General features: G+C 40.8%; 1 protein-coding gene across 3 annotated transcripts in view; it reads left to right on the top strand.

Moving 5' to 3' along the window:
* DOCK10 (dedicator of cytokinesis 10) overlaps nt 1–24,157 on the top strand; it is a 214,777-nt gene that overhangs the window by 140,003 nt on the left and 50,617 nt on the right. For all 3 annotated transcript variants that reach the window (XM_077748708.1, XM_077748710.1, XM_077748709.1), the window contains exons 23-28: nt 717–809; nt 1,237–1,355; nt 4,271–4,340; nt 7,721–7,834; nt 11,599–11,670; nt 17,700–17,846. In XM_077748708.1, coding sequence (XP_077604834.1) covers nt 717–809; nt 1,237–1,355; nt 4,271–4,340; nt 7,721–7,834; nt 11,599–11,670; nt 17,700–17,846 — 615 coding nt within the window. The remainder of the gene's footprint in view (nt 1–716; nt 810–1,236; nt 1,356–4,270; nt 4,341–7,720; nt 7,835–11,598; nt 11,671–17,699; nt 17,847–24,157) is intronic.

The raw sequence follows: 24,157 nt of genomic DNA, 5'->3' as shown, positions 1-24,157 counted from the left end.
CAGTTGGTTAAGCGTCCAACTTCAGCTCAGGTCATGATCTCACGGTTCATGGGTTCGAGCCCTGCATTGGCTCTGTGCTGACCGCTCAGAGCCTGGAGCCTTCATCCGATTCTGTGTCTCCCTCCCTCTGCTCCTCGCTATTCTTCTTTTTTTTTTTTTAATTTTTTAATGTTTTTTTTTTATTTTTGAAGGAGAGAGAGAGGGAGTCACAGACTGAAACAGGCTCCAGGCTCTGAGCTGGCAGTCAGCACAGAGCCCGACGTGGGGCTCGAACCCACGAACCGCGAGATCACGACCTAAGCGAAAGTCGGACGCTTAACCAACTAAGCCACCCAGGCGCCGCTGCTCCTCGCTATTATGTCTGTCTGTCTCTCTCTCTGTCTCTTTCTCAAAAATAAATAAAAACATTTAAAAATTAAAACAAATTTTTTTTAAAAAAATGAAGTGAACAGAGGAAAGGAAAGTGCTTCTCCAGCCACTGTCATGTGGCTGAGAAGGAAAACATACCCATAAGGAAAAATAAGAGAGGTCCAAGCGGAGCCTTCAGCATGCCAGAATGTCTAGTGAAAACGAAAATGTTCAGACTCATTCCTTAATAAAGTACCTGCTCATCAACGCATTGGTCCAACAGAAATACTCACCCCCCCCCCCCATCACCAGGATCATTACACAGTTTATGTGTCACCAGAAATAAACCACTTTCTTTGCTGTTTCAGGATCCCCATGTGAATGCATTTTTCCGACAGTGCCAAAAAAGAGAAAAAGATATGTCTCAGTCACCTACCTCGAATTTCATCCGCTCTTGTAAGGTAAACATGACCTGCAAACCATTTCTGTGTTTCCAGGGCAGAAATGGGCAAATGGGGCCTTTACGGTTTCCGATGAGTAGCAAAGAGATTATTGTCATTGAAGGTTTTTAGGTGCCTTATCAATTTCAGAGAGTAAATGGTTATTTCTCAATTCCCAGCTTTTGTGTGTTGTTTAAAAACTAGCAGAGGTCAGGTTCTTTCCAAAATAGAAATGATTGAAAAATCAGGATCAATTGATTTTAAATTAAATAATTCTATAAAGTGCCCCTGCAACATCACCCCTGTGCCTGTGTGCCTTGCCAAGTGAAATGAAGAATAAAGCCAGATGAAGGTGAGCTATAGCGTTCGTATTTGAGTTCTAAAAAAATCAGCAGAATGTGCTTTAAAATTAATCAGTGCCCTTCTTTTTTCTGCCAATTTACTATAGAACCTATTGAATGTGGAAAAGATTCACACAATCATGAGTTTTCTGCCTATCATCTTGAATCAGCTCTTCAAGGTGCTGGTACAGAATGAGGAAGATGAAATAAGCACCGCCGTGACCAGGTACCTAGTGCACGGTCTTGGGAGAAGAGAGCTTATAGTCCACGGTTGCACAAAACCTAGTCTAAGAGAGGCCACCTGCTTACACGTGGCTGCATTTCATTTGGACACAGATCTCAGATTTTAAGTATTTACCATTTTTGAGTTCTTGCTTTCAAGTCATTTGTTAGTATCATTTGGATAAAGTTTTATACCTCTTTTTTTTTAATATTTCTTCTGTTTTATACATAAGCTTTTTTATTTTGAGATGATTATAGACATGTATGCAGTCATAAGAAATAATGCAGAGAGGAGCCACGTTTCCTTTACCCAGTTTACCAATGGCAACATCTTGCAAAACTGTAGCACAATATCAGCATATCACCACCAGGATATTGACAATGATGGAATCAGGATAGAGAACAATTTCCATCACCATGGGGATCCCTCATGTTGCCCTTTTATAGCCACGATTACTTCCATCACATCGTCACCCCCACCCCTTATCCCTGGTAACTACTAATCTGTCAAATTTTAGATAGGTGGATAGATGATAGATAGATAGATAGATAGATAGATAGATAGATAGATAGATAGATAGATAGATAGATAGATGATACAAAGGAGAGTTGAGGATTTTTCCAGTTTTTGGTAGATTCTGGGTGAACACAGATTTGATTTTTCAGATTAAGAGCCAATGCAATTGCTGGGTCATATGATAATTACATATGTAGCTTTTTTTTAATGTCTATTTATTTATGAGAGAGAGAGAGAACACATTGAGGGGAGGAACAGAGAGAGACAGAGACACAGAATCTGAAACAGGCTTCAGGCTCTGAGCTGTCAGCACAGAGTCCAACATGGGAACTGAACTCATGAACTACAAGATCATGACCTGAGCCAAATTTGGTAGCTTAACCCACAGAGCCAGCCAGGTGCCCCGCCTGTATAGCTTTTAAGAAAATACTGAATTAATTGTTTTTTCTAGAGTAGCTGTACCATTTCGCATTCCCACTATACTTTTTTCTTAATTTTTCTTTAAGTGTTCTCACTTTAAATTTGTCTATGCTACATTCTTCCAACATTACTAATCTAATGACTTTAACAATCATAATTTCCTCTCTATAGAGATACTGTTTTAAATTAAAGGATCTTATATTTCTTTGTTCAATTTTTTAAAAATATTAGTCACAGAATTCTGGAAAGAAAAATTGCTGTTAATATTGAAATGTGTCCAGAAGTGTCCTAGCTCATAAGCATATTATTAACCTCTTTCAGAATGAGAGTCTTTAGCATGACTTTTTTTTTTAATTTTCATATTTAAATGCAAGTTATATAATATACAGTGTAGTGTTGGTTTCAGGAGTAGAACCCAGTGATTCATCACTTACATGACACCCAGTGCTCATCCTAACAAGCACCCTCCTTAATGCCCATTCCTCACTTAGCCCATACTCCCACCCAGCTCCCCTCCAGCAGTGCTGTGTGTTCTCTGTATTTAAGATTCTCTTGTGGTTTGCCTCCCTCTCTGTTTTTATCTTCCTTTTCATTTTTAAAGCAGAGCCTTGAAGCTCTGAAAATTTAATGCTTAACCATTCCTGAACAGCCAGTTCTGGGCCCAGATTAGAAGTCCCCAACTGTGCCTTCAACTGAGGCTCTTTCCAGTGTGAATATGTGGGTCTTTGTTGACAAGACTCCTAAATATTTTGGCGGATAGATCTGTTGAAAATCTGAGACATTCTAAAACATCACAGCTGTGGAGCAACTGGATGTATGAATGTGAAAAACAATCAGCCCACACCACTGTTGCTACTAGAAACACATCACCAGCTAAGGAGGGAAATAAAAAACGAAACCCTGAATCTTAACCTAATTGCTTTTCACAAAAAGCATGTATGGCGCCTCTGCGTTGAAAGGAAAGGTCCTCTTAAATGGACTATGATAATTAATTGGAAGTTAAAGGTCTTAAGTTTTTTTTTTTAATAGTTTATTGTCAAATTAGTTTCCACATAACACTCAGTGCTCATCCCCACAAGTGTCCTCCTCCATGCCCATCCCCCCTCCCCCCACATCCATCAGTCCTCAGTTTTTGTCAGCATTCAAGAGTCTCTCATGGTTTGCCTCTCTCCCTTTCCCCCACCATTTCCGCCCTTCTTCTCCCCCTTGTTCCTCCATCAAGTTCCTCCTAATCCTCCTATACGTGCAAACATATGATATTTGTCCTTCTCTGCCTGACTTATTTCGCTCAGCATAACACCCTCAAGGTCCATCCATGTTGCTACACATGGCCAGATTTCATTGTTTCTCATTGCCATGTAGTATTCCATGGTATAGATAAACCACATCTTCTTGATCCATTCATCTGTTGATGGACACTTAGGCTCTTTCCATGTTTTAGCTATTGTGGAGAGTGCTGCTATGAACATTGGGGTACATGTGCTCCTATGCCTCAGCATTTCTGTATCCCTTGGGTAAATTCCTAGCAGTGCTATTGCTGGGTCATAGGGGAGTTCTATTGTTAGTTTCCTGAGGAACCTCCACACTGTTTTCCAGAGGGGCTGTATCAGTTTACATTCCCACCAACAGTGTAGGAGGACCAAAGGTCTTAAGTTTTAATCAGGTACTAAAACTGAATCCCTTTTCCAAGAAGACACCGTCAGCAAGCACCCAAGCCATAAAAGTCTCCAGGGTGATATTGCCCAGAAGATACTGCTTCTATCTTAGTGTTTAGAGGTTGAGATTTCGAGGTTGGAAATAGTTAACAGGTAACATGAATATTAAGTACCCCATATTGAGGGATGGGAGGGGGAGTCTGAAATTGGTCCATGCGTTCATTCAGTATCTGTTAAATACCCAGTTTATAGAACACACCAGTCACAAGCCAAGTGGTATTTTCCTGCCTTCTCCAGAAAGGCCACTGAATGGTTTTGTTTTTCCAGGGTTCTGACCGACATCGTGGCCAAGTGCCATGAGGAACAGCTGGACCACTCCGTCCAGTCGTACATTAAGGTATGAAATCAACACTCAGACACTGGGCATATCCCCTTGTGCTGTGTGGTTTGTCTCATTTCCTGTCTGCAGTAAGTGGGCCGTTTCTCCCTTTAGCTGGATGGGGCTTACCGCAGCAATATCAAGCATTCCCCTTAGCTACTTAGAACTCCATCTCCTCACATTGATAATCCAGATGTGTTGTTTAAATATATAAATAACATGTACATGTGCAAATTAATATTTTCTGAGGAGAAAGAGCAAAGAAAGAGAAGAGAAAATGAAAAACGTTGCCCTTTTGAAGTCAACATTCTAAACAAATGCAATTCCTGTGTATATCTAAGGACTATTTTACCTGTTGGTTTGTTGAATGCTCTGTGTTTCTTCTGTAACATTTTCTTAGCTCTTTTTATTGTTTTCTCAGGCATTATTTCATTTTCCCAGTTACTGTATATTTGTACCTGCTTCTGGTATGTTAAGTCCTTTATCTTCGGGCATGATCCACTAGCCCATTCCATCAGTGTGGTCTGCTTCCTCCCTTCCTCCAGCCTCCTTCACCAAGTGTTCACTTGGACGTGTTCATATTCTCATTTTCAGTCGGCCTGTGACTTAATGCCAGTGAACTTGTGATGATGTTTGCACATTAGAGTCCCTGCCTAAATGTCCTCTTCTTAAATGAAAAGAAAGAATCCATCCAGACATAAATAAGAGTGCCTTATATTACTTGATAATGCATGATGGAGCTAAATTTCTATTTTTAGTGCATACGATTAAATCTTGTTGACACACAGAACTTTTTTAGTTAAAAGAATGTGTTCCATTAATGTATACAAATGGACATATACTTATATATAATTTAGGTGTCTAGAAAGGCGACTAGAGAGGAATTTGGGGTCTTTTGTGTTAGAAACTTGTAAAAAACAAAAACAAAACTCCTGTGAAATTTCATTCTGGAGTGAATCCCTCTGTGATGCCATCAGTGAGGAATTTGTTCATTGCAGTTTTAGATCTACATATTTTCTACCTGCCAGAAATGTTAGATAATCTTCCCAAATACCTAAGTATGAGCGTGTGTTCTTTCTTAAAATAGTCCATATGCCAAAAATAGTCAGTTAATTGACAGTTATCTACCTATCATATAATTTTACCCCATAAGATCTACATTTCAGTTGTGGGAAGCCAGTTCGACCTACAAATGCTTTTTTAGCTTGTTCTCTGAGACAGAGTCGTAGCATGCTTTAAGCAGGTACTGATGAATTTATGTCAACAGAATCATCTACAGAACTTTCATTCCCTCAGTGCTTACCCTGCGTTTTCCATTTCAATCTCCAAAGGGGCAAAGAAGAAAACAATTCCCCAGTCCATATTATGCAAAGGCATCTCCATTTCAACCCCAAGTCTTTACCTTGTTCCAATGGAATCATTTAAAATTACATTAAGAAACCCAGGATGTTGTGACTGTTTTTGTGACAGCCAAGGCAAGTTTCTCATGAAAACCTTAAGTCAGCTCTCAGACTCATTCTGTGATGTTCTTGGAAAGGTATATTGAAATGCATCCTGGTATGGCCTTTATTTTTGACCAGGATGTTTGAAATCTCCTGGTGAGACCATTTGATTTTGTAATATAGGAGACTGTTTATTTAGTTTGATTTGAAGTGGTTGAAATCCAGAAATATACCTAAGTAGAATTTCAAGCTGATAATAATTCCTAAAGATATCTTATAAAAAATACTTTCACATATCTAAAGTGAACATACCCTAATAGTATCAAAGGAATTTTACTCTAGAAAGAACACTAAACTAGCAAGTGGGAAATTAGATTCTAGTCATGGTTAAATAATTAAGTAGAGCATCCAGCCTCTCGGGACTTCATTTTTACTCCTGTGAAGTGAGAATGGATGGACCCAATGAACATCCAGTTTTATGATTCTGTGATTGGACCCCCATTGCTGTTCATGGTTGACAGCCTCACCTTGACCAAGGGGTCCCATTTTTTTTATCCCCGGTGAGAAATAATTATTTTTTAACATGCAGATAGATATTAAACCCCATACCTAGGTGTGTAATAAAAACTAATGGGCTGGTACCAATATATGCTTTGATATCTTTGAAAGATGTGATATGCAGTGGAATTTACATATATTCAGAAGCAAACTAAACACCATTTCAAGTTCAGTGGTGCTAAATGCTGCTAACTCACCCCATCTACAATGTCCAAAATGCATACATACACCATGTCTTTTTCAAAGATGTGTGTCTATAGCCAATCTAATTAAATGCCATGGGTTATAGCAATTCATGACCCTGGCATGTTCCAGCCAATATTTTAAAATAAGAATATCCCAGAGCTAGTTGTAATGCTGTTGGGGCCAAATAACAGGGCATGGGGCTAGGGAGTAGGTAATGATATTACCCTCCCATGAGTGGTAATTCATGAAGGGAAAAAATCATATTACTCCTGATTGTAGCTAGTTTCAGGCATCTCTTAGCTTTGTCTTTCTCCTCTGGGATGAGCTTGCAGAAGTCAGCCTCCATCGGGACAACTTAGGTGTCAATGAGCTGCATACTTTAAAGAAATAATTATAGATCCAAATGTGAATGTGCCTCTTCTTTGGGTTTCTTGCCTGCCTTCACGCTTGATTATAGCAAAGGCTGAGCAGTGAATATTATGAAGAAATGACCTTCCTTGAGGCTAACCCAATTCATAAGTAAAATGTTATAATTCCGTGGTGAGCATTTTATATTTAAAATATGTGCATAAATTGGTCCTGATAGCCTTAAAGTATATGAAGAAATACTGAAAACTAAAAACCATCGTATGCACTCAGAAGTGCATACAAAAGACAGTCTTTTGGGAGAAAAAAAAGAAGTAAGCAACATTTGTTATCTTACTGATGGCCGACATTCATGGACCCTTTGATAGCTGTGTCTGAGCATGACATGCTAGAACCTGGGCATGTGGGGAGCTCACTTACTGGCCTCTGGAAGGTACCTGCTTCCCCACTTGGCTATTTGAGTGGGTGCTCTACCCTTTCAGGATGAAGAAGTGCTACCATGCCACCTGTTACCAGTGGAAGGAAGGAGAAGGGGAAATGTGCCCTAAGTAGGTGGGTCAAAGCCCTCCTTGTTTCCTTGAACCTGCTAAATTGCTCTCTGACTCTTCCTTTTGATTTCTACACAAAGAGTTTCAAGGAGAGCTTAGGTGAGCCAAGCCCCACCTGTGCAAAGCCCTCACTAGGAACAGTTGTGTGCTCTCTTACCATTGGGCCTGCATATATTTCATGACAAAATATGGCATGAGCAGATAATTTTGAGATACAAGTTATTCGTGTAACCTAATTGTTGAAGCTTTGAGGTATTTTTACGTCTTTAACTTTTTTCACTTTTTGGATTTTCTTCAGTTCGTGTTCAAGACCAGGGCATGCAAGGAGAGAACTATCCATGAGGAGCTGGCTAAAAATGTGACTGGTCTTTTGAAATCCAATGACTCCACAACAATAAAGCATGTCCTCAAGGTAAAGAATATAAAGGCAACCCTTTCATTGTTAGCACGAGGGATGGCTTGCTCCCACTCCTGGAAGGCGAAGGGACTCATCAATTTTCATAGGTCATTTCTCTTATGGTTTCTAGCCTAAGCATCATATTGAAACTGCCCCACATCAAAACATTAAGCAAAAGAGATCTGTGTCAAAAGAACAGAACTAGAACAGGCCCCAGTTAAGTCTGTTGGCCTAAAGACAAAATGCATGACCATTAAGAATAATCTGAAACACTCAAAAGTGCTAACTGAAGCAAAAACAGTTTGTTGGGTTTTTAGGTATAGTAGGAGGAAATGTACTGACAAAAGAGTTAATGATGTATTAGTAAATATACTGACAACAGACAAGCAGCAGACAGAACAACCACTGTTTGACCCTAGAATGTTGAAAATCACATGCATTTATGGGCACATAAAGCAGAGACGGCCTGGGGCACCTGGGTGGTTCAGTCAGTTGAGCATCCAACTCTTGGTTTGGGGCTCAGGTCATGATCTCACAGCTCATGAGTTCAAGCCCTGCTGTTGGGCTCCACGCTGACAGTACGGAGCCTGCTTGGGATTCTCTCTCCCCCCTTTGTCTGTGCCCCTCCCCTGCTCATGTTCTCTCTCTCTCTCCACCCCCCCAATAAATAAACTTAAAGAAATAAAAGGAAGAGATGGCAAGAAGCTTATAAAGAGATAACTCTAAATTATTCTAGAAGAATGGATTTAGTCCCCAGCTAAATTAATTATCTACCATGAATTGACAGATGGATGATTGATTAGTAAGTAGCTGGAAAGAGAAGGTGGGATCAATAAGCACCAACATGAGTTCCCTAAACTCAAATTATTCTAGCTCAAGCAGTTTGTTTAAATTAGCCTTATGAGTATATTCATTCTGTTTATGCAACAAAAATGCTCCAAGTGCCCCACCCCCATGGGACAGGCACCAGCCTCCGCATTTGGCAGGCATCAGAGGATAGAATAAAGACCTCTGCTCTTGGGAAGCCTGCATTCTGCTGGGGGATAAAAACAATCAATCACAGACATAATAACCAAATTAATTAAATTGTGTGTTAGAAGGTGAGAAGTGCTATGGGAGAAGAAAATATCGGGCAGGTAAGGAGAATCGGGAACGCTGGGGGTACACAGTGAGGTTTGCAGTGTAAATAGAATGGTGAGGTTAGAGCTCACGGAGAAGGCAATACTTGAGCAAAAAGTGTAAAGGAAGTGGGGGAGCTGGCCACGTGGATGCTTGGAGAACGGTAGAGGTAGAGGGGACACGTGTATATAATGGCAAGGCAGCAGCATGCCTGGGGTGCCAGAGGGATGGCAGAGAGGCCAGTGTGGCTGGACCCAAGTCAGGGAAGAAGAGAGGAGGAGAGGTGGGGGTGGGGAGCAGTGGCTGGCAGGTAGCATAAGGCCTTGTGGGCTACTGCGAGAGCTTTGGTTTCCACTCAGCAAATGTGGGGGCCATTAGCGGGTTTCGAGCAGGGGAGTGACACGAGCTGACCTGAGTTTAAAGGGGCACCATGATAGTTGTGTAGAGAATCCATTCTAGCAGGGGTGGGGGTGAGGATGGTGTCAGGGTCTTCAGGGCACTTCCTGCCAGAGAAGCAGGGTTCTACGGGGAGAGTCCATGCTCAGTTAAAAGACGAGGTGAAGGGAATTTTGGAGAAATTACGTCTTCAGGAGATTTTGGTGCTGTTGGGCCATGCCTCCCAGAAGGAATGTCAGGAGGATGTCGGGAGATAGGAAGCAGTGGGATGTAGGGATGCAAAAAGGAATATGCGGTGCCTACAGAGAGGACAAGAAGGTGAAGCTTCTGGGGCCTGGGTGGCTTCGTCGGTTAAGTGACCGACTTTCGTTTAGGTCATGATCTCGCGGTTCGTGGGTTCGAGCCCCGCGTCGGGCTCTGTGCTGACTGCCAGCTCAGAGCCTGGAGCCTGCTTCAGATTCTGTGTCTCCCTCTCTCTCTGACCCTCCCCTGCTCACGCTGTCTCTCTCTCTCTCTCCTAGAAATAAATAAAACATTAAAAAAATAAAAAAAATTTAAAAAAAAAGGTGAAGCTTCTGTTATCAGACAGAAACTNCTCTCTCTCCTAGAAATAAATAAAACATTAAAAAAATAAAAAAAATTAAAAAAAAAAGGTGAAGCTTCTGTTATCAGACAGAAACGGAGATGAAAGGCTTAATTTCATTAGTCCTGGAGCCTCAAGGTAAATAGCAGAGGCAGACCAGACTGCTAAGGGTTAGGGCACGACAGGTATCGGCTGCCTTAAGCGGCAAATGTAGGGACATTTGGCATAGGGTTAAAAATATCATTTTGGACAAGATGGGGAAAGGGGATTTAACAGTGTGCCTTGTATTAATCATTTCTGACAACATGAGTTCCATCTCCAATATCAAGTTTACTAAGAAATGACCCTTTTGTAAAGCGAGAGCTGCCTTATTAGAACTCAGGCCTCCTTTGTCCCTCAACTCAGTCAGATGTCTAGAGTCAGGACTCTGTACATACATGGACCTCAGGACAGAATACCTTGAATGAAAAAGGCAATTATAGGACAATACACTGAGGATGATTCCATTTATATGGGGTTCAGTGGCAGGCAAAACTAAATTTTGCTTCAATGTATAATATTGGTAGTAAAATTATGAAGTAGAGCAAGGGAATAATTAGCACAGAACTCAAAATTGTTATCAGTGGTGGAGAAAAAGGGAGGAGAAAAGAACCAGGAAGGTAGAGTCTTTAAACTGTACATATACAACATACACTTTTTATATCTGGTGTAAGTATGACCCTTAGACCCAAGAAAGGGGGACCCTCATCCTAGGTTATGTTCTGGTCTTCTCCAACTGCACCCCTCCCTGTAGGAAGAGGTGGGAGAGGAGCCAAGACAAATTCCCACCGGAAGCCCCTACCTCCTCTTCTGGACCAAAAGGATCCTCAGGAGTCTCCCACCTTAAGGGCTTATTGGTTTATTCGTAAGCCTGCTGAGGGCCCCTTTCCTAAGTCCATCCTTCAGAGGGGAGATCTTGATGCTTGAGGGCAACTGTAGACCTAAGGAGGGAATGGTTTGAAGGAGGAGGGAGTTTGTGGATAGCAGTCTCTCATGTGGGCTGGACAGTCACGTGTGTGCAGGTGGCCCATCCAAGTGTGGAACAGAACCTTGAGCAAGAAGAGGGATTAGTCCAGGGACTTGTTCTCTCTCTGTGCCCACATTCTGGCCCAGCGCTCCAAGTTATTGTGAAGTTCTATTTGTCGAGTTAAGAGGATCAAACACACTTAATTGAACACTTTGTTAGCTTGACTTCAAACTTTTAGGTATTTAGCAATATGGCTTCCATCTTGACTTTTGCCCCTGGCCCTGGAAATGTTAAGGACAGGCCCACCATGATATATTTTAATATAAAAAGTTTTGTTTAGTTTTGCATAAGTGAAACAAATACAACACTCCATGAATAAATATTTCATAAGATTGCTATCTAATCAGCCACATCGAGGAAACCAATATCTTCTTTTAGTTTAAATATTCTTTGAGATGACAGAGCTGCTGAAATGTGTGACATTTACTTTCACCACTGGAATTTTGATCAAGATCATCCTAACATAATGGAGCATATGTGACTGATCTGATTCATTTCACTTTAAAGAACATTTTAAAATAAAGATTTTACAATATTACAGGTTGTAAAGGACAGAATCATTGTTATTTTACTAACACATAATAAATGTCTTATTGTCTTTTCTTTTTCTAACAGCACTCTTGGTTCTTCTTTGCAATTATCCTAAAATCAATGGCACAGCACTTGATTGACACAAATAAAATTCAGGTAAGATCATAGATAATACAATATTACCCAACAATTGTGCTGATGAATACACTGTCATTAGTTCCATTTTTATTTACTTTGTAAACCTTTGCAATTTATGTTAATTGTGTTTTAAGTGGGAGAAATGATTGTGTGCGTCAATACAGGTCCTTCAGAAGCAGATGCCAGAACAAAATTAGATGTGCAAAAGGTTAAGGAGGCCCAGGAAGATCTGACACCTGTGGGAGGAGATGGGGAAGGAAGGAAGGAAGGTTGTCCAGAACGAGCTCTTCAGTGAGAAGTTTTTAGCTGGGCCGATGGGCATTCTGAGAGCAGCAAACGTCCATTAGAAGATCCTGCCTGGGGCAGATGGTTTGGTTCTGGTATTTCTGCAGGCTCAGTTATTAACTTGGAGCAGCCTCGGGAGACCATGGCCTTGGCATGAACACTTAAGTGGATCCCAAAGGTTTAGTAACTATATACATTCTTCCTGGTAGATTTTGTCTTGAAAGAATATCTGAGCTATGCTGTGGCTGCCACAGTCCACGGTCTCTACCACATATAGCATGTGTTCCTGAACCTGCCCATCTGCAGTTCCCGTGGGCCCCTCTTCCTCAAAGGAAATTTACAAGGAGGAGACTATCTGTAGTTCCTGTCATGGCAGTATGTCTTGGGGTCCTACATGATTCTTATCATCTCCATCCTCTCCTCATCCATTTTTGATGCCCCTCACCCTCAGCCAGCAACTCTGAAGGTCTTGGTGACTTAGCTGTGGTGTGACCCAAGCCATCATTCAGAGTGGTCCAGAGCAGTCTCAGCCTCTGGTCATCATACTCAACACAGAGCATTCATAGTTATAACTGGGTCAGAGGACCAAGAAATGCTCAAGTGGGTTAATCACCTGAGTTCCACACAGATTTCTCTGTATTCCCACAGTAGGTAAGACACTACCCCTCTGCTACCAAGAGAGCAAATCACAGTATTGCCTGGGGTGGGGATGGTGGTGAATGGTGATATTGTCTTCATTTACACTCTTGGTCAAGAAGGGGTGGTGTTTGGGGTTTCCATTTGGCCTTTTACCTTAGGAAAGTTCCACAGGCCAAGCATCCAGTGTGAGGTTAGTCTAGATGCCAATTATATGAATATGCCAATAATGTCAGTGGATCCACATTGACAAAATTTTAGTCTGGACCCTTTTATTGATCCCTTTTAAGTTCCCACTCTAACAGGGTGGGCGTGATGATTCTTTTGGCCTTCAGATATCAATATCAACTCAGATCTTGTGTTTAATAGTTCTTGAAATACATATGCATGAGTGTTCTCCTCTCCCTAATGCTGTCACCTCAGTCAATGGCTGTGGGGCCCTTTGTGGAAGGACTGATAGAATTATTACAGTATACACTTACTGCAGTATTACAGGGGGGCTTTTTGTAGAGACTCTGTCTCCTCTTCAATCAGTCTGTGACACATCTGAAAATTGACTCAGGTCTAGGAACAGAAAAGAATTGCGAGTATTTTTTGGTGCAAACATCGTCATCTTCTGTGATGAGAAGCTGCCCTCTTGGCTGATTAATTATTGCCACTGTTGGTTACTATCTGCTTTTCCTACAGGGACCCCACATATTACTAACTAGCTGTACAACTCCCTGAGAGTCAAGCCCCCTTGGCTGCTCTCCAGCTTTCCTATAATCGCAGCCCTCTGACTCCTAGAGATTAAGTACAATCACCTGGCCTCTGTTATTTGGGTGACCATCATCACCATGACTGTTAGTGAGCCAACACTGTGACAGCCTATCTCACCCACAGACGGGAGACCACTGAACTTCTTAGAGATGTCAGTCCCACCTTCCTGATGGCTTTGGTGTGGATGATGTACTTCTGGATGTTCCTCTAGAAGTTGATCCTCTAGTGGGTCTTCTGGTCTCAATCTATCCATTCTTATATGTCCACTTTCCTCTGCCTCTTTATTCTTTCTTCTGTCATCTGCCAAGGATCCTCAAGTATTCTGCTTAGAATGTGCCATCTCCAGGATTCTAAGAGCCATCCTGACAATGAAGGGTTGTTCCACTCAAGTCCTGATAATGTGTCGATGGATTTTAAAGTATTCCCTCTTCTTTCTGGCCCCCTTGGGGACCAGAGGAACTCTTGTGGCTCCCAGTTGGTACCTTCCAGCTAAGTCTTCCAGCTTCTTAGGGTATACTCCCTTTCATACCTTATTAGGCCCAGCAGGTTCATAGCTGGGTTAAGCTAGGACATCTCACCTGGGAGAAATGCGATCTCTAAATAGAGAGAAGTAGGGCACTTCTACCTGGGCTGAGGGTTCAGGAAAGTGTACAGAGCCACCATTCTCAGGCCACCCACCCAGACCGCCACCCATGCTTCCAGACCCCAGGTCTCTCCAACTATGGCTTGACCTAAGCATAACAGATCTGCCTTGGCTGGACATTGAATCATCTCCAGAGCTCCTGAACTTAACTCTTAGGTCGTCTATTTGCTTTTCAGCGGTGTCTGCTCTCCCTCTTCCAGAAATGAAAACCTCCTGTCTGGAAGGAAGAGAAAATCTCATGTAAAGATAAGAATGATTCATACCTCTCTGTTATTGACCTGTGTTGGGAGTTAGGAAACTTCACCACTCCAGTCCTTGACCCAACACTAACATGGTAGATTAAAAAAGACACATACCATCTCAGAGCCGATTTTCTCACCCATAAAAAGAAAGAGTTGGACTAAAACCCTTTCATTCCTACCATTATTTATCTGCTCAAGTAGGTGATGCTGATGCCTTTATGAACAGTTAAGAATAAAGGAACTCATCATGGACAACACCCTTGTGTCTAACCATTTATCTTCACTGATTCAGGTGTCTTTTTCATTGTCCACGTCAGGGGCTAACCGCCCCCCCCCCACCCCTNATAAAGGAACTCATCATGGACAACACCCTTGTGTCTAACCATTTATCTTCACTGATTCAGGTGTCTTTTTCATTGTCCATGTCAGGGGCTAACCCCCCCCACCCCCGCACTCCAGTTTCCTGTCAGGGGCCTATCACCTTTGAGTATTCTTTTTTTAATTTTTTTAATGTTTATTTATTTTTGAGAGACACAGAGCATGAGCAGGGGAGGGGCAGAGAGAAACACACACATACACAAAGATCTGAAGCAGGCTCCAGGCTCTGAGCTGTCAGCACAGAGCCTGACATGAAGCTTGAACTCATGAGCCGTGAGATCATGACCTGAACTGAAGTTGGATTTTTAACTAGCTGAGCCATGGAGACACTCTGCATCACCTTCAAGTTTTCTAACCATCTCCACTCATCACAGTAGAAAAGACCTGTTACCATCATTTGACTCAAAAGCATCCACAATACATACCTCTCAAGCTATTTGCATTGTCTTTTATTTTTAAATTGTGAAATGAACGGCTTTACCCACCATTAAGACAGTTTTTGTCATCATGGAGTGTGGGAGATGTAAGGAAGTCAGGAGAGGGGTCTGGTTGAGTGCCCTGAGAAGCAGATAGCACCACTATGTGACTCCTGCAGTCTTGACCAAGGTGAGTTCCTATTTACCAGGAACTGCTGGATGCCTTCTCTGCACTGATCTTTAGTAGCAAGAGGTTCATTGTACTGGCTAACCTTTTGTTTCCTATCAGCCTCTTGTTCTTAAAAACTTACCAAAAGCCTGAACTTCAGCCCATGCATTCTGCGCCTGCTCCTGGTGACATACGCCATACGATAAGATAGCCCAGATTCTCCAATGTGTTCTGGCTCTTTGGCTTGGGATCAGACTATGCTATTCCTTTGCCCCTTTTCTGAGACAGAAATCCACAGTTCCTGGTACAGAAACTCTCCTACTTCAATTGAGCCTTTGGGATATACTTCTGGGGAACAATGAAAAACACTACTCACATATTTACCCATCAGAGCTTCCTTGGGTTAAAAGTGGGAGGAGGCCACAAGAAGTTTTCAGAAGAAGACAAAAAGAAGGAGCAACAGAGAGAAGAACAGAGGGAATATCAAAGCCCACGGTGTTAACACATGTGCGTGTGAAGAAAATGTTGGTGCTGATATATTTAATGCATCTTACATATTAACAAAAGGAAATGAGGAAATCTGTAAATCTGCTTTGATTATTTAAAAATCGAATGTGCTTTCATGTAGGTGAATTGTTTACTTTATTTCCCAAGGTAAATGGAGCAAAATGAAAAACTTCCCATGTGATTAAATAACTTATGTTTATTTGTTGTTAATTTCCAAAATAACCATTAAGTATACATAGAGGGGAATCATAATATCCCCAAATATCTATAGAGCAGTGTCCTGGTAAATGGATTTAAAAAGAATCCAGTGTACATAAGCACTAAGGAAGGAAGGAAGGAAGGAAGAAAGAAAGAAAAGAAAAGAAAGAAAGAAAAAAAAAGGAGGAAAGAAAGAAGAGGAAGGAAGGAAAGAAGTGAGGAAGGAAGGAAGGAAGGAAGGAAGGAAGGAAGGAAGGAGAGACAGAGGGAGGGAGGGACAGAGGAAGGAAGGAAAAGCCAGTGGAACCTCGGCTTGTTCCATGTGATCCCTGTAACTTCATCCTCCTTGGTTTTTAATCTTGTAGCATGGAAGCCTGGATGCTGAGAATTTTAGAAATATATATAGTTCAGTCTAATTCTAAATTTTGTGTTTCTATCTATGGTGAAAATGTGAGGTTAATTTTAAAGTCAACTTTTAAAGATGAATCAATCTTGCCTATCTCATGCAAAGGGCTTTGTAAATTCCTGAAGTACAGATAGATGGGAAAACTTAGCTGCTTGAAACGTTCCCCTTCTGTGAGGCAGGTCCAACAGGGCCAGAAGATTCCTGGACCTGAGGAGTGTCTTTAGGAACTCATAGAGTTTAGGTCCATGTGTGTTATGTAAGCTCAGAGCCAAGTCATTTTGTATCTGGTGGCAAGTCTCTTAACTGTGAAGTCCCACTGGCACCTGCTGTGGCATATCCTGGGATTGTGACTTTAGGATGAGCAGCACAAACTTGAAGCTACAAGATGAATAAAGGCTGAGGAGTTGATGGAAAACATGGTGATTATAGCTAATAACAGTGTGCTGTATGATTGAAATTTGCTAATAGAGTAAAACTTAAATGTTGTCATACAAAAAAAAAAGATAAAGATGTGAGGTGATGGATATGTTAATTAACTGGATGGAAGGAATCTTTCACAATGTATATGTGGCATATGTGTGTCAAAACGCCGCAGTGCACGCTTTAAATATCTTACAATTTTCTATGTCAGTTACACCTCAATAAAGCTGAAATCCATTTTCAGGAAAGACTAGCTGGGACTTGAGTAGAGGACCTTTCAAACCAACATCTGTATGCATGCATTCATGCATTGATCTCTTATAGTGTTTATTGGTAGAAACCTAGCCTTAAAAAATCAAAATAATTGATTTTGAGTTATATCGAAAACTATGTGTTAATGGAAATCTAGACTAATATTTATTATAGTTATTTTCTAAGAGGGAAGAGAGGGGAGTTAAGATATGAGAGGCCACAGAACATGTTACATTTCTACACTGAATAGTTTGTAATTAATATATAATTTACTTTTTAATGAAAAAGTGAGGGGCACCTGGGTGGTGCAGTGGGTTAAGCGTCCGAGCCTTGATCTTGGCTCAAGTCAAGACCTCACAATTTTTGAGTTCAAGCCCCACGTCGGGCTCTGCACTGAGGTTGCAGAGCCTACTTGGGATTCTCTCTCCTTCTCACTGACCCTCCCCCACTCGTGTTCTCTCTCTCTGTCTCTCTCTTTCTCTCGCTTTCAAAATAAATAAACTTAATGAAAAAAAGTTTAAAGTGAAAAAAATCATTGGCCAAGATAGAAGGATACATTAAATGAAATCATGATCTTGAAATTAAAAGGGTTTCTATTTTATAATTGCTTTCAATTTTCAAAAGGACTTTTTGTTTCATGATACATACAAAATGAAGGAAGTCTTTCAGTTTGTTTTTTTCCAAGCTTAGGATTTCACATGCCGCATTATAAAGAAGTGATCCATTCTTTCCCCAGCTTTCTCGGGCTCAGAGATTTCCTGAATCTTACCAGAATGAATTGGACAATCTTGTAATGGTCCTATGCGATCACGTGATTTGGAAATACAAAGATGCACTTGAAGAAACAAGAAGGGCAAATCAAAGCGTTGCCAGATTTCTTAAGGTACAGTTAAAAAGTTCACAGTTCCATACAAGGCTTCACGATACTGAATGCAAGATATTCTAAATGGTAATCAACTCACATCTCTATTTATGATGAAGAGTCAAAACTAGCATTATTTGATGAATGCTTTTATCTATACATCTTACTTTTTAATATTTTGTTTCAATTCGGGGTGCCTGGGTGCCTCAGTTATTTGAACATCCAATTCTTCATTTTAGCTCAGGTCATGATCCCAGGGTTCTGGGATCGAGCCTCACTCTGGACTCTGCACTGAGCATGGAGACTGCTTCTCTCCCTCTCCCTCTGCCCCTCTTCCCAGCTCACACGCTCTCCTTTCTCTCTCAAAGTAAAAGAAAAAATTCTTTTAATATTTCTTCCGATTTAGAGTCACAGAAAAAAACCCAAGTTTCAATAAAAGTATCCATTTGAGTATTGTCAAACCATAGTATTTCTAAATATTTTTAAAAAGAAAAATAAGATTGTTTTAAAGGAAAAGCTGCACTGTGGCAACATTTTCTTGGGCATTTCTGCCCTTGGAGTAATGATATGTATTGCCTTTAGCTCTGAAAATGTCAAATAGCTGCTTTGGGAACTTTGGGTAGTTTGGCAATTTTGTTACCTCCAGGCTATTTTATACATGATGAAAATATTATGCACCAATCACATTTTAAAAATGATCAAAGTACTGAGAAACTACTATATATATACACACACACACATATATATAGTATTAAAGTTATTTCTTTGGATTACAGATTGAATTGAGAAGGCAAAAGTGCTTAGTCAAAAAAAAAAAAAACACAGCTAATGTAGAATAATGGTATATCATTTAACAGACAATACATTCAACTAGAGACATAATGTTTTCCTTCTATTCCTTCTTTTGCCCAACTATTGACTACCTTTTTTCCTACACAAAAAACAAACAAACAAACAAAAAAAACACAGAAAACCCCCATACTTTGGGGAACAAATAGACAATATAGAAGAGCTGGGAGGGGTAGAAGGCGAGAGAAAGCTACAGCTATGAATCAGCAAGAGGGTCCCTGTGCTGGACTGGTTCTCTGTCTCGACTGAAGGCAGTGTGGTCACATGAGTCTGCACGTGTTAAAATTACACAGAACTATGGGGCGCCTGGGTGGCTTAGTCGGTTAAGCGTCCGACTTTCGCTTAGGTCATGATCTCGCGGTTCGTGGGTTCGAGCCCCGCGTCGGGCTCAGTGCTGACTGCCAGCTCAGAGCCTGGAGCCTGTTTCAGTCTGTGACTCCCTCTCTCTCTGACCCTCCCCTGCTCACGCTGTCTCTCTCTCTCTCCTAGAAATAAATAAAAACATTAAAAAAATTTTTTAAAAATTACACAGAACTAAATATACACATCAATGAGTGCATGACAAACTGGTGACACCTGAAGAAAAGTCAGTGGATTGTATCAGTGTCGATTCCCTGGTTGTGACAGTGTATTACTGCCACCCAAGATGTCACCACTGGAGGGCTCTGGGAGGAGGGGACACGGGATCTCTATGTTATTTCCAACAACTGCAAGGGCCTCTACAGTCATCTCCAAATAGAGAGAAAATATTAAAGAAACGTATAGATAAAGATAAGCAGCAATATGTGCTTTTAAAGGCAACAATGTCGGAGTTAAGGGATATGGTGGGAGGGGCACTGCTGTTTTGAGGTGTTTCAGGGACCCAGCAGGCATCTGGACAAAGTGAGGGTGTGAACCATGAACTCGTCTAGGGAAGAACATTATGTGCATGAAGCCAAGTGTGAAGGTCTGAGATAAGAACGCAGCTGATGCACGAGGGGAACAGCAAGGCTGGTGTGGCTGGAACAGCCTAGCAAGGAGAGGAGAGCTAGGAAGCTCCAAGACAAGGCTAAGGACCGACTGGGTCCGGTGTGGACTGGATACTGTTCTGGGTAGGAGGGAGGTCAATGAAAGATTTTGAGAAGGGGAATGACACAGTGTGGCCAACATTTTAAAAGGAGCGCCCTTTAAGGCGTTCCTTGATCAACCCACTTTCTTTGTATCTTTATGGTAGACACCAAAACATACTGGGTAAGTGTGGGAATTTATAAATAAATACTAATAATATGAAGCTAAGAGAAGCCATGGAGGTAGTTGTAAAATTAGCCCAAATTAATCTTTGGTGAATTTTAATCCAGTCAAATCTGTTTTTAATATATTGAACGTAATTTCAAACTATACACTGTATTTGGTCTCCTGTCAGCTTCACTGTTTTTCTTCAATATTTTGCTTTTTATTTTGCTTTTCTCGTGCTTCCAGAAAGAAAAAGGGATGGTCAAGGTTAGGGATGAAGAAGGTCAAGGAGAAAAAATTACTTAAGTTTTCTACCACATTTTAAGACCTATGGGAATAAAGTTTATTACTATGCTAATACTTTATTTGAAGTGCTTGGTAAAGAGGAAATTTGGAAAAAATGATAAATTGTCCAATTTATAAGCAAATTTCAAGAAACATCTGTAGGGGCGCATGGGTGGCTCAGTCAGTCCAACTTTGGCTCAGGTCATGATCTCATGGTCCATGAGTTCAAGCCCCTTGTCAGGCTCTGTGCTGACAACTCAGAGCCTGGAGCCTGCTTCAGATTCTGTGTCTCCCTCTCTCTCTGCTCCTTCTTCAGTCATGCTCTGTCTCTGTCTCTCAAAAATAAATAAACATTAAAACAATTTTTTAAAGAAAAGAAACATCTGTAGTATTCTTCCATAAATTGCAAAGAATGATGGATAAACAAGTCTTTTAAAAAGGGGAAAGACCCTTTCTCTATCTTCCTTGGTTTAAATGCTATGTACTTGTTGGAATAAATATATATTTTCTTTGGAGTTCATGCACAAAAGTTGCTACTTGTACATGAACTAATGCCAAAATTGGGTGCAAGTAATTAATGTTGAAGATTGAAAAGGACAGGATGGAGGAGAAGCTAACGGTGGTCCCAGTAGTTTTATGAAATTTTCGGGCAAAATGCATGGATTAACAATAGATGAGCAATGGTCTCTAAGATACATAGATTACATGCACTGCAAATCAAAAGCAATACCTCGCTAAAGTTTATAAGTGAAAACAGTTTAATATAATATGTTGTACATCATAAAAGTACATTCTGCAGCCATTGTTTGCAAATTGTAGTTTTGTTTTTTGTTAATGTTTATTTTTGAGAGAAAGAGAGAGAGCGAGTGTGTGTGTGTGTGTGTGTGCGCGCCCGTGCGTGCATGTGGGAGCAGCGCAAGGACAGAGGGAGGCGAACAGAGGGTCCAAAGCAGGCTCTTCACTGTCTGCACAAAACCTGGTGCGGGGCTTGAACTCATGAACCGTGAGATCATGACTTGAGCCAAAGTCAGATGCTCAACTGACTGAGCCATCCAGGTGCCCCTCAAGTTATAGTTTTAATGGCATTTATTTGACAAGGAAAATCTTTTTAGACTTCTTGTTAAGATTATTAGATGAATTTTTTGAACTAGGATAGGAAACAGGAAATGGAGAGAGAATGATTTTTTTAACGTAAAATTTAATGTAATCATTTGGCACAATGCCTATGAACTGATGAAATTTGAGCTTTCAGCTCCTCCACTCCTACTATTGGCATTATAGATCTCATATAGGAGCGCCTGGGTGGCTCAGTTGGTAGAGCATCCGACTCTTGATTTTGGCTCAGGTCATGATTTCATGGTACGTCATGATGGAACCCCACACTGGGCTCCACACTGAGCATGGAGCCTGTTTGGGATTCTCGCTCTCCCTGTATCTCTGCCCCTCATCCACTTGCTCGTGCTCACATGCGCATGCACCTTCTCTCTCTCAAAATAAATAAATAAGTAAATAAACATTTTTTTAAAAATCTCTTACATTCCCAGAAATCTGATGAGTTAGTGGCTCACTTTGGGCTTCAAATGACTTCCACTTCTTTTGGTTATTAAATGTTACATCAGCAATCAAATACTGTGAATTAGTTGGCATTGGAATTTAACAACTCAACTATAATTGTACCACCATAGTTGTGTCAAAATTGTTTTCCAAGAATGGAGAGAGTAATATGTCTGGTGTGGGCATATAAAAATGTCCTAGGTGAGTGTCCAGACTTCAGTTCAGGTCACGATCTCACTGTTTGTGGGTTTGAGCCCCTCGTTGGGCTCTGTGCTGACAGCTTGGAGCCTGGAGCCCGCTTCAGATTCTGTGTCTCCCTCTCTCTCTCCGCCCCTCCCCTGCTTGTGCACTGTCTCTCTCTCTCTCTCTCTCTCAAAAATAAATAACATTAAAAGAAAATTAAAACAAATAAATACATAAATAAACATTTTTTAAATGTCTAGGTGACAATGCATCCTCCTTTATATCATATCATGGGAAAGTAGTATTTTTGCAACAACTAAGCCAAAACCTGTACATTTCTCTGGGTATTCTCTCCTAGAAGTAGATAGGATGCAAATGGATCCATGAATACATATGCAGCATTTGTAATTGTTCTCTTTATTGCCAGTCTGAGTCACAAGTCCAGTGAACCTGAGGACGCCCATCTAAGTACTCTTATACGGGCTTAATGTCAAGGTGACAGCAAGGGGAAGGTCCTCATGATTTGTATTTCCCTGCTCAGATGGCCATGTCTTTTTACCCACCTGGCTGACAAATGACTTTATTTCAGTTAACTTTGGAAATCATCTAATATAGGAGACAGTTTTAGTTTGATAACAAAATACAGGAGGGATACAGGAGTATCCCAAGGGACACAGGAGTGCTGATGCATAGAGGCACGTGTACCCCAATGTTCATAGCAGCGCTTTCAACAGGAGCCAAATCGTGATAAGAGTCTAAATGTGCATCAACTGACAAATGGATCAAGAAGATGTGGTTTATATATACAGTGGATTACTCCACAGCAATGAGAAAGAATGAAATCTAGCCATTTGTAGCAACGTGGATGAAACTGGAGGGTGTTACACTGAGTGACATAAGTGAGGCAGAGAAAGACAGACACCATATGTTTTCACTCATATGTGGATCAGGAGAAACGTAACAGAAGACCAGGGGGGAGGGGAAGGGGAAAACGTAGTTACAGAGAGGGAGGGAGGCAAACCATAAGAGACTTTTAAATATTGCCAACAAACTGAAGTTAGATGGGGGTTGGGGGAGAGGTGAAAATGGGTGATGGTCACAGAGGAGGGCACTTGTTGGGATGGGCACTGGGTGTTGTATAGAAACCAAGTTGACAATAAACTATATTAAATTTTTTTTTTAAATAAAGAAACATATGTAATATTTCTCCATAAATATCGAAAGAAATGAATAAGTGAGTCTCTTCAAAGGGAAAAGTCATCCTATTTACTCTATTCGACTTAAATGCTCTATGACTTTTAATAAATAAATGTTTTTCATAGAGATCATCTATGTAAAAGTTGCTGTCAGTGGTACCTAAGCTACTTTCAAACATAGGGACAAAGGAAAGTATCCAAGATAAAAAAGGAAATAGCAGGACCAGTGATTTTGTAGAACATAAAAAATATATATATCAAGGACACTCATCTGGTTTGTTTTGCAATTTGGAATTCCATACTCTTCGCTGAACAAATTATAGACTAAAATTATCATTGTCCTCACAATTGGTGAAATAAAATATTGTTTTTATTAAAATCTATGTTTCCACATAATTGAGAATATTTGGCTTTTTTTAATTTTTTTGATGTTTTACTTATTTTTGAGAGATAGAGACAGAATGAGCAGGGGAGGGACATAGAGAGAGGGAGACACAGAATCTGAAGACAGCCTCCAGGCTCTGAGCTAGCTGTCAGCACAGAGCCCGAGTTTTGAACCCATGAGATCATGACCTGAGCTGAAGTCAGACACTTAACCGACTGAGCCACCCAGGCACCCCGAGAATATTTGGCTTTTAGTTTACTAAACTAAACCGAGAAAATGTCAGTAGGTTATAAATTATCCTCCAGATCAAGACCTGAAGACTTTTTTTTTTTCCTTACAAATAGTTTATTGTCAAGTTGGTTTCTGCATAACACCCAGTGCTCATCCCCACAAGTGCCCTTGCCATACCACCCTGAACGCACCAGATCTCGTCTGATCTCGGAAGCTAAGCAGGGTCGGGCCTGGTTAGTACTTGGATGGGAGACTTTTTTTTTTAAAGGCCAAATACTAAACATTTTTAACAGGGCGTACCGTCTCTGACGCAGCTACTCAACTTTGTTATTGGAGCATAGTAAATACAGCCATAAACCATTCACCATAGCCAATATGTAAGTGATTGAGTGGGGCTATGTTCCAATAAAACTTTATTTACAAAAATAGACAGTAAG

Source organism: Crocuta crocuta, unplaced genomic scaffold, assembly GCF_008692635.1.
Source record: "Crocuta crocuta isolate KB4526 unplaced genomic scaffold, BGI_CrCroc_1.0 scaffold229, whole genome shotgun sequence".
Taxonomy (NCBI): Eukaryota; Metazoa; Chordata; class Mammalia; order Carnivora; family Hyaenidae; genus Crocuta; species Crocuta crocuta.
Note: the sequence above shows the minus strand (reverse complement) of the source record. Positions and strands in the feature narration are given on the sequence as shown.